The 13,666-nt window shown below is 25.9% G+C and overlaps 1 protein-coding gene across 1 annotated transcript; it reads right to left on the bottom strand.

Moving 5' to 3' along the window:
* Positions 1-1,872: 1,872 nt before the first annotated feature.
* LOC145974424 (aminopeptidase N-like) lies at positions 1,873-11,526 on the bottom strand. The gene is made up of 11 exons (XM_083104258.1): positions 11,015-11,526; positions 10,404-10,901; positions 10,084-10,270; positions 8,351-8,501; positions 6,913-6,994; positions 5,823-6,199; positions 4,282-4,559; positions 2,858-3,057; positions 2,361-2,690; positions 2,203-2,272; positions 1,873-1,998 (listed from the first exon to the last, which is right to left on the bottom strand). Exons 1-11 carry the CDS (start codon positions 11,524-11,526, stop codon positions 1,873-1,875), a joined length of 2,811 nt encoding a protein of 936 aa, XP_082960384.1.
* Between the last annotated feature and the right edge of the window lie 2,140 nt (positions 11,527-13,666).

Below are 13,666 nucleotides of genomic sequence, written 5' to 3'. Positions count from 1 at the left end.
GTTAAATTTCACTGGTATATCTATAAAAAACGTTTCTTCATTAAAAACAAAAGTATTTACAAGGAGTATGCAATAAAATCGACTTTTGTGTTTTTTTCAAGAGAATTTACTAACGTTTGACAAGAAAATACGATGAATGTAAAGAAAGATTAAAATAATATAGTTTAATACATAAGGGAATGATTAGAAAAGATAAAAATAAAATTTATTGAAACGGCATATGAAATATTTTTCTCGGATTTGAATATTAGGAGATATGATGGACGTATTTAGATAATTCCAATAGGACAAGCACAGTAAACATAACTCTTATTTATCTCAAATTGAGTTATTATAGTTATCTCAAGTTTAGTATCTTTAAGATTTCTTCTAGTGCAATTATATATTTCGGTATCTTGCATATTGTGACATACATAACAAATTTTGAAAATATTAATCTTTTTCTTGTATATGTTAAATTTAAGCATTAAAGTGTATAAGAAATGAAGGAATATTATTCTCAACAATGGGATTTTATAAGTGATATGGATTGTACGTTTACTAACATGTTATTTTCAAGATTAATCTGTTCCGTAAGTAAGAAATGTATTAAAAACATATACACAATACACGTATAACGGAAATCAAATATTATCAAATATTTGAAATGTTGATGATGTAGCGAATTGGATCAAACATTCGGACAAAATTCTAAAGAGAACTATCTTAGTATTTTTTATAACACACCGTTTTAAATAAAATGTTAATTTTTCATTGTTTGTTGTTCATTCATTCATTACACATCCAAATTAACATATCCTACTCTGGTCCTAGACATTCATTATAAAAAATCTTTTTAAAAACAAAACACAGGTAATATTATACGTTTTTAAGATAAATAATGTTATAGCTATAATATAAAATTAATTACACAGTAATTTTATAATTTCAAAAAGAAATTTAGCTTATAAATTTTACATTTTCTATATGTCAAAATAGTCGAAATATGGTATCACAGTACAAACGTAAATGTCTTCATTTCTATTAACTGTAATGTATGCGAAAGATAAAAATAATATTTACAGTAAAAGGAGTTAGTTGATTTGAAAATTAAAGAAAATGTCTTTTATAATATAAAAGCATTGCCTGTTACCCCACATAATTTTGTATGCACATTTAATGGAAGAAAGATAAACATTTTATTATATGTTTATTTAATGGCTTACCCTTTCTATTAGTTGAATCAGCCAGATTTAATACCAGATTTAACTCCAAAAGCATTCAATCGCGAACTTATCGCTTCAAGAGACTATCATAAACTGATGGTTCTGTCGGCGTATACGACAGTATATAGAAGGTAGGGTACGTAGTGGTATATATAAATATCATTTTGATTATACGTAGCATAGGATATCTTATAGTTCATAACATTTCAGTTGTATATATATATATATATATATATATATATATATTTGTGTGTGTGTGTGGGTGGGTGTGTGTGGTGCATTTTTATACATATATACATATATTTATATCTGTATAAAATAAACATTACGTAAATATATAATCAACATCTATATATTAAATTCGTAACACAGAAAATAGTAACAATATAATATTTAATATAATATAACATTAAAAATATTCATAATATTCATAATGTGAATTATATTGTAATATAATATAATATTTTTATACTATATTATACTATACAATAATTTTAATATTATATTGTAAAGTTAATATTATATTGATTAAATATAATTAAATAATTATTAACTTTTATATGACCGTTTAGTAAATAATGAAGTATATACTTTTATAAATATTATCACAATCATTTATGCTGTATTTTTAATTACTAAACAGTTAGTGTCGTAGAAATATAGTTGTTCAATTGTTGAATAAAGCCCGAAAATATTTTATCTGTTTTTCGATCTCCGACCAGCGTGTTTCTATCTTGTATTCAACATTGGAAATGATTGAATTTTTCAACTCCTTTTTTACGAATTTCTTTATCTAAAATGGATTATTTTAATAATTATCATCAAAAAATGATTTCGTATTTTTAATAATTGCACTGTCACATATGCGGAGTATCATTATGAACAGAATTATAGAAAAATATTATATAAAATATACAACAATTATAATGAAAAGTAAATTTTAAAATAAAAACTTAAAAAATATAGAAATATAGAATTTAATTTATTTAAAATTTACCTCGTCCAATTGTCTCCTAGAATACGCATTGTTAATTATAACAGTTAATGTCACAATATCATTAACTAGCCTGTGAAGAATAAAACAATACATTTATAATTCATTCAATAAATCTTCATGTCTATGTGTGGTATATCTTTATTAAATAATATTGTTACCCGTTTTTTGTTAATCTGTAATTATTTAATAAACTTGTAAGCATATATTTAGTATTCCTCTCAATGACAGAAAGAAAAATATTAGCATTTAAGGCATAAGCTGGCTCCGTCAGTTCAAGCTGGTGATGAGACAGATTGCGATCGAATAAAATTTGTAATAATTTTCTTTCTAAATAATTGATTATAATTTCAGAATTTTTACTGTAAGCCAGACATTCTAAAATTGTATCATTTCCTTCCATGTAATCATTAAAAACTTTATTCCATGTATCACGATCTGCCGTTTTCAAACCATTACAATATGTCCACCTCTTCCATCCAGGCAAAAGTCTACAGAAGACAGAAAAGAAATGAAATACTCCTAACGAAATTGTGGTAATAGTTTCTTTAATATCTTATAAATAATTATTGACATAAGTGATAACTAATTTCTCAAACATATGCAAAATATAAAAAATATTTCTCTAAAAAGAATCAAATATTAGGAAAAGAATTACTTGTTTTCTTTAGGATTTGCTAGATGCCATTTCAAATAATTCGTAGATATTATTTCGCAAGGATGATCACTTATAATACATTCCCACTTTGCGAGTTCTTGTTTTAAACATTTAGTATGATCGTTAATGTTATTTTCGTCATACAGATTCCACTTAGCAAAAAATCTAAAATTCCGTATAAAATCAAACTTTAGCACGCCCTAAAATTTAATAAGTATCATTATATTTAGTTTATTCATTCTTTGCAAGAACAAATAAAATCTACGCGCAAATAAACATTTTTACTAAATAATTTTCTTCATATTTCTTTAATATTTATGTGACTTCGTAGTATCAATAGCATGATAACCAGATTTACAAATTTCTTGTTTGTGTGTGAATAATTGTGGATATATTTTATCATCTAACTAGCAAATAGATTTTATATCATCTAATAAATTCTTAACACATAAATGTTATATACAAAGTGTTTCATAAGATTATGCTAATGCTCGTGAATGGGTAGAACGCAATAAACTGAATAGAAAGGTCCTTTATCATTCTGCAATTTTCGCAATAATTATTGAAATATTAATTAAAAATATGAATAAGGGCTCATTTCGCGAGGTTAAATCGTAGGATATGCTCGGTAGGTGTATCAACGACGAGTGTCGCATAGCAATGAAAGAGCAAAAGTCGAGGCGCGATCAAGCTTTACGAAACACTCTGTATATATACTGTATATATGTATAATGTATATATTTTAGTCTATGCATATTAATGTATCGATGATTTTGATGTATGATCAATTATTTTCTTATTTTAAATCTGTGGCATATCAAATATAGATTTTAAGTATTTCAAACTTTAAATCAATTAATCTTTTTTATAAAACAAGCATTTACAAGTGAATTATTATATATTAAATTATTAAGTGTCATATAATGTAACAAAATTATCTTTCAAATATAAGTCAATTTCTCTGCAAAATGTTTGTATACTTTTAACACAGTAAGCATTCTAATACTACGGAAGAAAATTAATGTAAAAAAGATAATTGTTATACTGTGTTCTATAAACTCCTAAAACACTCATTATTAATTACGTAATTGATCATCAATTAGCATATAAATCCTAAAATATTATTATTATAGGAAAACAACTTTATGAAAAATTCAAAATTTAAAATGTGATTATATTAAATTTAAAGAAAAAAACATATATAAGGGCCTTTTGAATTTAAATTTCTGACTTTTGAAACAAAAAAAAATAAATAATAGTGTATAATTAATTTTTGTGTTCAGCTTACTACATATATCTATTTTTAAAAAATTCATTATTATAATACGAAATCATTATATTTTGTAGAAATAATTGGTGAAATAATGGATGATATTTTATAAAAAATTTATATAAAAATATTGTTATTATATCTACATATATACCTTAAATTCAGGATAAAAATCCAAGAATGGAAAGATATTCGACAAAAATTCAAAAGCTTTGAACATAGGATACCATGCTATATAATCTTTTTCCTGTACGAAATAAGAAGCGAGTTCCCAAAATACGGAGAATTCAAGTTTCTTCTCTATCGCAAAATGAAACGCATCATTGATGATTTGCGCCCGATTGAGAACATGTATATTACTATATTTTTCAGAATGTAAGTATTGTGCAATTTTTCGCCAATTCGCAGTATCATAATTGACGCGATAATATCCTGTTATAAAATAAATTACTTTTGTCGATTATTAAATACTTTGAAATGATATATATTAATTAAATATATTTCGAGATGTTAAAGATATTTTTTTAAAATATTAAATATATTATTATAATTAGAGATATTTGCATCTTCCGTTTTTATTATTTAACATAAAGGTTGTATCAGGAATTCTACATATTACAGCAAGAAATAAAAATTTCTAATATATTGATAAAATTTCAATATTCTTGTAATATCTTATATTGTACAGGGTGTTTTGAAAAGGTATGTCAAAAATTTAAGGAAATATTCCTCACACATAAAGAATGAAAAAATATTATATGGACATAAGTGCGGAAATGCTTATTTCAGGAGTTATATTGAAAATACTGTTAGCTGTATTACTTACACAAGGAAAAATTTAGGGCTATTTATTGTAGATGACAATCGTTTAATTAGGCTTATTTACATTTGGTTTTAATGTGACCTTGAGTATGTTACAATAAATGTTGAAAATGTTCACCATTTTCCTGAATACAAACAGGGACACATCGATGCATCGATTCACGGACACGTTCAAAAATGCCTGGCGTACAGCGGATTGTCTCGCAACCTGCAGTGATACGGTCACGAAGATCTTGAGTATCACGCACTGGTGTAGCATGTACGATTGTCTTTAAATGTCCCCACAAATGAAAGTCTATCGGATTGAGATCCGGGAAACGTGGAGGCCACAAAGTATGTCCACCTCTTCCTATCCACCGATCACCGTAAGTTTGCCTATATAAGCCTAATTAAACAATTGTCGTCTACAATAATTGATCCTAAATTTTTCCTTGTGTAAGTAATACAGCTAACAGTATTTTCAACATAATTCCTGAAATAAGCATTTCCGCACCTATGTCCATATAACATTTTTTCATTATTCAGGTGTGAAGAATATCTCTTTAAATTTTTGACATACCGTTTTAGAACACCCTGTATATATGAGTTTTAATACATTTCATGATTATTTTTAATTAAAACTTATGTGATATATGATATCTAGTCTGAAATATATGATATATATATACAATATATATATATATATATATATATATATATATATATATATATATAATTGGATAATTCTGAGAATTTGAATATGCACGGAAGTTTGTACTAATATAAAGTGATTTAAACTACAAACATGATATATATGTACTGAAATATATGTACTTGAAATTATATACAATATAAATAGACAATAAAGATATAAATTTATTATTCAATATTTACCAGCTTGTTGTAAGTTGAAAATAATCCATTCATTTTTCTCAATAAAGAGATGCAGTTTTGAATGCAATGGTGTTAACCAAATATTTGGAAAAGTTGTGATAAAATCGAGTTTCGATTCCGTAGTATAAGTTACAGGTATATAATATTGTTTCTGATCTAATATGTTGTGAAATTCTACCGATAGGGTTACAACAGAAGAAGAAAAATCATTAGCAGAATAATTTCGTGTCATCTCCAACACAGAAGGATATCTCTGCATAATCCATGAATCTATCGCGTCTTTTATATTAAAATCATACTTGGGATCCAATTCAATCATCTTAGATTTCAAAGTGTTCCATAAATGATTGGAAGTTGTTGCTTCAGGCTCATCGAATCTATAAGATTTAACATTATGATAATTTTAACACTATATTAAAATTAATAAATAAATAATAAAAAAGAAAATCATAATTTATCAAATTTATTATCGTATTTTAATCTATAATGTAACTCCTACAGAGATAGAAATTTATGAACTTTAATATAATTATATATATTATATATTATTCTATATACATATATATATATATATATATATATAATATAAAATATATATAACAATTATATATATATATATATATATATATATATATATATATATAATTTTTATTTTATAAATAATATATATATTGTTATATATATTTTATTTATATATTTTTATTTAATACATATTAATACGTATTTATTAATAATTATGTCAGCATTTGTCGCGAATCAATAAATACTAATTTTAATTTTTATATTACAAAGATTTTAGAGTGTTTATATTTTGTATTTGTAAAACTAGATTCTCGAAATTATTCAATTTGAGTTGTTTATTATTTAGAAAATATGAATATCTATTATATATTTATTGAAAAAAATTCAAATTGAAATTCAATCTCGACAAAAATTCATAAATATAAAATATCAGTATAAATTTGAGATTTCAAATATCTATGTCTTGTAAACATTATAACGCGAGAAATATATTATTAAATTTATTATATATTTCGATTTCCTTTTCCTCTATGATGTATTTTATTACATTACAATACATTATACTTACTGATTGTTCATATATTCTTCCAATCCCTTTACAAATATAGAAGGTGGCAATGTTTCTACTAACATGCGCCACATAATGGATCCTATAATGTTTAAAAGAAAAACAATTTAGTATATTTAAAATATTATTACTGCAATGCGCAATAAAGGTTTGTGAATCTATCTGTAATTAACAAAACTAAATATATTACATCCAAAGTTTATGTAATTAAATCAAAGTAAACAGCTATAAAAGATTGTTAAATACATTTCATCGAAAAAATGTATAATAATAGATAAATAGTGAATGATTAAATATTCGTAAAAATAATAAATAAGACAATTATAAGAAATCGGATAGTTTTATGTTTTATTATCATTCTTCTTGAAGTCTTAGATAAACATGTATATTTGTAATTTAAAAAAATTACACATAAAAATATACAAAAATTATATAAAAATTAAATTTTAAAGTTAGATATGTTTCTTCTTATTGATATTGCTAATTTTATAATAAAATATATTAAAAATAATAATAATAAAATTAAATTTTACAAATGAAGGGCTTCGTACGGTTTATATGGAAATTAAATGTCGGTGAAATTTGCTAAAATTTGGAAATAAATAGTTTATGCGAAAACAATAAAAGTTAAAAAGAATGTCAAAATATTAATGCGATATTGATTGATGAAGTCATTTCATCGCTACAAGTCAAATATCGAAATAAGGCGATTTTTAAGTATTATTAACGAAAAGTAAATAACATGAATGATACACAATTGATCATTTTTATTAATACATTTTACTTATATATTTACATGGAAAAAATGTGTGTCGCCGTATCGCCTCTACTGTCGTCATAGCATGCTATTCAATATTTGATAAACTATAATTAGTTAAAAGTATAGTAATATGGACTTTTCTTAAGTCTCCTCATTCGGATATGGGAGGGGCATAACTTCCCTAATTCCTTTAAAAGATTAACCTCTCAAAATAATTGAACATCTGTTTCATGGTTTTTCGTAATTTTTGAACCGTTTCTGAAATATAGTGGTTGGAAACTTTATGAACACCTATATATACATATATGTATATTTTTTCCACGTAAATGTAATATCTATATATTAATGAAAGTAATCATTTGTTTGTGATCCTACTCAATAATATATTATTTATTCTCCCTGAATAGTACTGAAATAACGCCTTATTTCGACATTTGAACGCTTGTAGTGACGAAACGGTTCCATCAAACGATATCACGCTTATTCTGACTTTTGATTTGCCACAAAAACTATTTATTTCCAAAGTTTCTGCAAATTTCACAAAACTTCAAATTCAATTTCCATAAGAATCGTATAGGGTCTTTTGTTTAAAAATGAGTTTTCTCATATTTTTATAAAATTAACATTCAAAAATTTACAGTTATTTAATTCTTTATTTATGCAATGTTATACGCATACCTTTGATATGAGTAAGAGAAGAGTGTAAATAATTTTCATAATAGCTTTTATATACTATAGTAGAATTTATAACAACGTAAGTATTTAGATAGAGTAATTCATGTTGAACTTGAACTACAAACAAATCCATCATTCGGGAATTTGGCAGAGCCTAAAATCAATTCGATATAATCATAACTAATAATAAATAATCAAAAAGAAAAAGTTTTCGGTACATATCTGAAGTAACATTATTATGTACTATTGTTAAGAATAAAAATTAATAGTTTTGGAATTTGGTTGAAAAATAAAAAATTAATTCAAAATTGGCACATCAGAGTCACAGCGCGGTAGTTGGAACGCAGGGAAGAAATAACACTTCCTTCTCTTTGAGGAAGGATCAAAAGAAGAATTTCGAAACGTTTGCCCGTTATTTTTAATTTAATTTTAAGTTTTAAGTAAACAAATAATAAAAAAGAAGGAAATGTTATTTCTTCCCTGCGCTTCAACTACCGCGCTGTGGTTCTAATGTGTCAATTTTGATTTAATTTGTTAAGAATAAAGTTTTTATGTGTGTTTGAGTGTATGAATATATTTTTCTACGATAAATTTAATATATATTTATATATATTAAAATTTATATATATTAAAATAATATTAAAGTATATTAAAATTTATATACAGGGTGAGCCATTTTAATTAACGCACGCAATTATTTCGGAAACAAAGCATTTTAGAGAAAAATGTTTCAGACAAAAGTTTTATGGTTTCGAGGGGGCCATAAGATGGTATCATTGGTTTGACACTGAAGAGTCATTTGAAGGTCACGTGAAGGTCACTTCAATTTTTTTAAATGGAACACCCTATATATTTTTGCACACTCTTATAGCTTATCTCGAGAGCTTTCCAAAACACTATAATTAAGTACCTTTTCGTTAAGTACTTTTTGAGTTATGAGGCTTGAAATAATTTCTTAATTTTATATAAACCGTAAAATATCTTGTAAAATATTCATTTTTCGATTATCTTACCTTAATACTTTTACGTACAAAATAATGAGAGGAATCAATTGGTGTAAAGAAAACACATAGTTGTTTTTAAGAAAAAATATGGAATTGTTAATTGCAAATTACATATTTTTTCTTCTAAACAACTATGTGTTTTCTTTAGACCAATTGATTCCTCTCATTATTTTGTACGTAAAAGTATTAAGGTAAGATAATCGAAAAATGAATATTTTACAAGATATTTTACGGTTTATGTAAAATTAAGAAATTATTTCAAGCCTCATAACTCAAAAAGTACTTAACGAAAAGGTACTTAATTATAGTGTTTTGGAAAGCTCTCGAGATAAGCTACAAGAGTGTGCAAAAATATATAGGGTGTTCCATTTAAAAAAATTGAAATGACCTTCACGTGACCTTCAAATGACTCTTCAGTGTCAAACCAATGATACCATCTTATGGCCCCCTTGAAACCATAAAACTTTTGTCTGAAACATTTTTCTCTAAAATGCTTTGTTTCCGAAATAATTGCGTGCGTTAATTAAAATGGCTCACCCTGTATATTAAAATAATATTTAGTTCTTATTTAATTTTATTTACTGGATTTCTAGAAATTTAAACGACTTGGATTCTTATCATTTCTTATAATTAAGAAATGAAACAGAATATTTGCACAAATATTTAATAATTATCTACATTGCTAAACGGTTAATCATTTGACTGCGTATTCAAATAGCGTAATAAAATAACCTTGTCGATAATGTATGCTTGATAATATATATTAAATCCTTCGTTTAACCATGTATGAGACCATAAGTGAGTTGGTTTGAACAGATTTCCAATATATTTTTGTACTATCCCACGTGCAATTAAGCGCGCAATTATCGTTTTGTATGCGACAGAATCTAATTCTACATTATAAGTGATATCTGCTTCTCTATAAATAATTAAACTTATATGTATGAAAAATTTTAAATATTAATACAATTTTGTATGTAAATAGATTATAACCTGATAGGTAATTAAAATAGTTTTTAATATAGCGCGCTATTTTTAATTATATATATTACCGATAAAAAATCAAACCGAAAGTCTGTTTGATTTCATCTTGTAAATCCGGGATTACGACATAATCCACTTTACTCTCAAATAAAATAGAAGTCTGCTCAAGGGCTTTCCTCCAAATATTCCATTTACACATGTATACATTAGCGGAAGAAATAACAGTTTTCGCAAATTCTAGATGCGGTTCCGATTCTGGTCTGAACCATATGTTTTGACTAAAATGACCACGCGAGATGTTGATCTGATGAAAACCGGATACCAGAAATGCTATACTATCTATGGAAATCAAAGCAGTCTCGTGAAAATATGTCCACATCATATATACATTATCGTCCAATTTAGTTTCTCGTATCGGCATATTTGACAAAGCTTTGTATTTTTGATGATGCATTATTGAAATAATAAAAGTAATTCTTAATTTAGGTTTGTCCCAATATGGAAATATTTGCTCTATTTTTGCTTGATACTTGTTTCTTCGCTGTATACCTGTTGCGATTAACCACCTACCGTATTTTAATGATATGCTTTAGATAATGATTAGTTTTAGGATAGTTGTAAGCGTAGAATGCACAAATATACAATTTAATTTGATATTTCAATATATTCTTCTACTTACTCTTTTTCTCCATCTTTATTTATGTACAGAATTCCGGAAGACTCTCTTACGATATTAATTGGGATTTTAAACTCTATATATAAATCGTACATTCCATGCAGCAAGACATCACCGAAATCGAGCACGACAATATTGTTTTTATCACGATATTTTGGTCTTGCTTCATAAATCACACTCTTATTTTGAATTAATATTAATTTCGATGCTATTATTTTCGTTGAATCCGATACATAAAAACTTATGTTTTGTTTTGCATACAATATTTTTAAAGTAATTATGCATTCGCTAACGAGATAATTATTGAATAACATTAACTTCATGTTATAATGTATCGGACGTATATAATCTGATATATAGCTTGATTTATCGTTTAATACACTGCGCACGATTTTCGATTCTTCATCGATTTTTATTCCTTTGATTTTTGATTCTTCATCATGCATAGGAATCGCTATTGCCATTTTGGTGATGTATATTATACTACTACATAATAATAGTTTTAAGAATGTCATGTTAAATTTCACTCGGATATCTATAAAAAACATTTCTTTATTAAAAACAAAAATATTTGCAAGGAGTATGCAATAAAATCGACTTTTGTGTGAAAAAACGTTCAAGAGAATTTACTAACGTTTGACAAGAAAATACGATAAATGTAAAGAAAGATTAAAATAATATAGTTTAATAAATAAGGGAATGATTAGAAACGATAAAAATAAAATTTATTGAAACGACATATGAAATATTTTTCTCGGACTTGAATATTAGGAGACATGATGGACGTATTTAGATAATTCCAATTGGACACGCGCAATAAACATAACTCTTATTTATCTCAAATTTAGTTATCATTAAGATTTCTTCTAGTGCAATTACATATTTCGGTATCTTGCATATTGTGACATACATAACAAATAAATTTGGTAATTATGCATAAAAGGGGCCCACCTTCGCACAAATGTGTCATTGATATATGTTGTCAAGGTCATATCTCTAATTAATATTCTGAAGGTTTTAGCCGGCGGTCGTTGTTTATTAAAAAGTTATTAACAAAAGAATTTCACAATTTTAATACTTTTTATCTTCGAAAATATTGATTTGAGAAAAAAAATTTTTAAGCAAAAAATAAAGCCGCTGAAAAACTGTACATAAAAGATTATATGCATTTTTTTCATAAACCTACTATTTTAGCTGTTATATGAAAAAATAATAATTTTAAATACATTTAATATAATTTAAATTTATATAGAATTTAATACAATTAAAAAATATCACAAATGTATGTATACACACACACACACACACACGCGGGGGGTGCAAGGGGGGCCTTCGGCCCCCCCTCCCGCATCCACCCCGCCGGTAGGCTAGGTGGACCTCGCTTTACAACTTACAGCATATATCCATTGTGATTGAACTCTTCGCAATGCGTCCCCTACCGGCTGGGTGGTTGCGGGAGAGGGGCCGAAGGCCCCCCTTGCACCCCCCGTGCGTGTGTGTGTGTGTGTGTGTGTGTGTGTGTGTATATACATACATTTGTGATATTCTTTTAATTGTATTAAATTGTATTAAATTCTATATAAATTTAAATTGTTTACCTTTTCTTTATTTACCTTCAATTTACTTTTTTTTGTGTTTTTTCTTCGATTTGCGAGTTCGACCGCTATTTTTAAGTTTCATATTTGTGTTCAGAAGGTAAAAATACGTAGAATTTGGTTATTCTTACCCATTATTTCATATAAGTAGGTTTTCCGAAGGTTTACCTTATTTTTGTATTTATTATTTTTATCCTTTTTCAGCCTATATCTCCAAAACTATGTGAGTCCGACCCTTATATATATATACGAAATTACTCGGGAAAATCTTCCCTATAACATATTTAAAAATAAAGCAAATCGGTGAACAAATAAAGTAGAATTTTTATGTCAATATTTCTCACATTTATTTGTTAATAACTTTTGAATAAAGAACGACCGCCGGCTAAAACCTTCAGAATGTTAATCAGGGATAACATCTTCACAACATACGTCAATAACACATTTGTGCGAAGGTGGGCCCTTTTTATGCATAATTACCATAAATTTTCGAAAATATTAATCTTTTTCTTATATATATATATGTATATATATATATATATATATATATATATATATATATGTATATGTTAAATTTAAGCATTAAAGTGCATAAGAAATGAAGGAATATTCTCAACAAAGCGATTTTATACATGATATGGACTATATGTTTACTAACATGTTATTTTCAAGATCAATCTGTTCCTTAAGTAAGAAATGTATTAAAAACATATACACAATACACGTATAACGGAAATCAAATATTATCAAATATTTGAAATTTTGATGATGTAGCGAATTGGATCAAACATTCGGACAAAGTTCTAAAATGAACTATCTTAGTATTTTTTATAACACACCGTTTTGAGTAAAATGTTAATTTTTCATTCTTTGTTGTTCATTCATTCATTACACATCCAAATTAACATATCCTACTCTGCTCCTAGACATTTATTATAAAAAATATTTTAAAAACAAAACCCAGATAATATTATATGTTTTTAAGATAGATAATGTTATAGCTATAATATAAAATTAATTACACAGTAATTTTATAATATCTAAAAGAAATTTAGCTTAT

The sequence above is a fragment of the Camponotus vicinus genome, unplaced genomic scaffold (genome assembly GCF_025532165.1).
Source record: "Camponotus vicinus isolate PSW18456_S1 unplaced genomic scaffold, iyCamVici1.0 SCAF_7, whole genome shotgun sequence".
Classification (NCBI taxonomy): Eukaryota; Metazoa; Arthropoda; class Insecta; order Hymenoptera; family Formicidae; genus Camponotus; species Camponotus vicinus.
This window is presented reverse-complemented; position numbering and strand designations above follow the sequence as displayed.

Coding starts and splice junctions, on each gene's coding strand:
- LOC145974424 (XM_083104258.1), bottom strand. CDS start 11,526: ATGACATTCTTAAAACTATTATTATGTAGTAGTATAATATACATCACC. Junction 6,200..6,912: donor GAAGAATATATGAACAATCA/GTAAGTATAATG, acceptor TAAATCTTATAG/ATTCGATGAGCCTGAAGCAA. Junction 3,058..4,281: donor ATTTTTATCCTGAATTTAAG/GTATATATGTAG, acceptor ATTAAATTTTAG/GGCGTGCTAAAGTTTGATTT.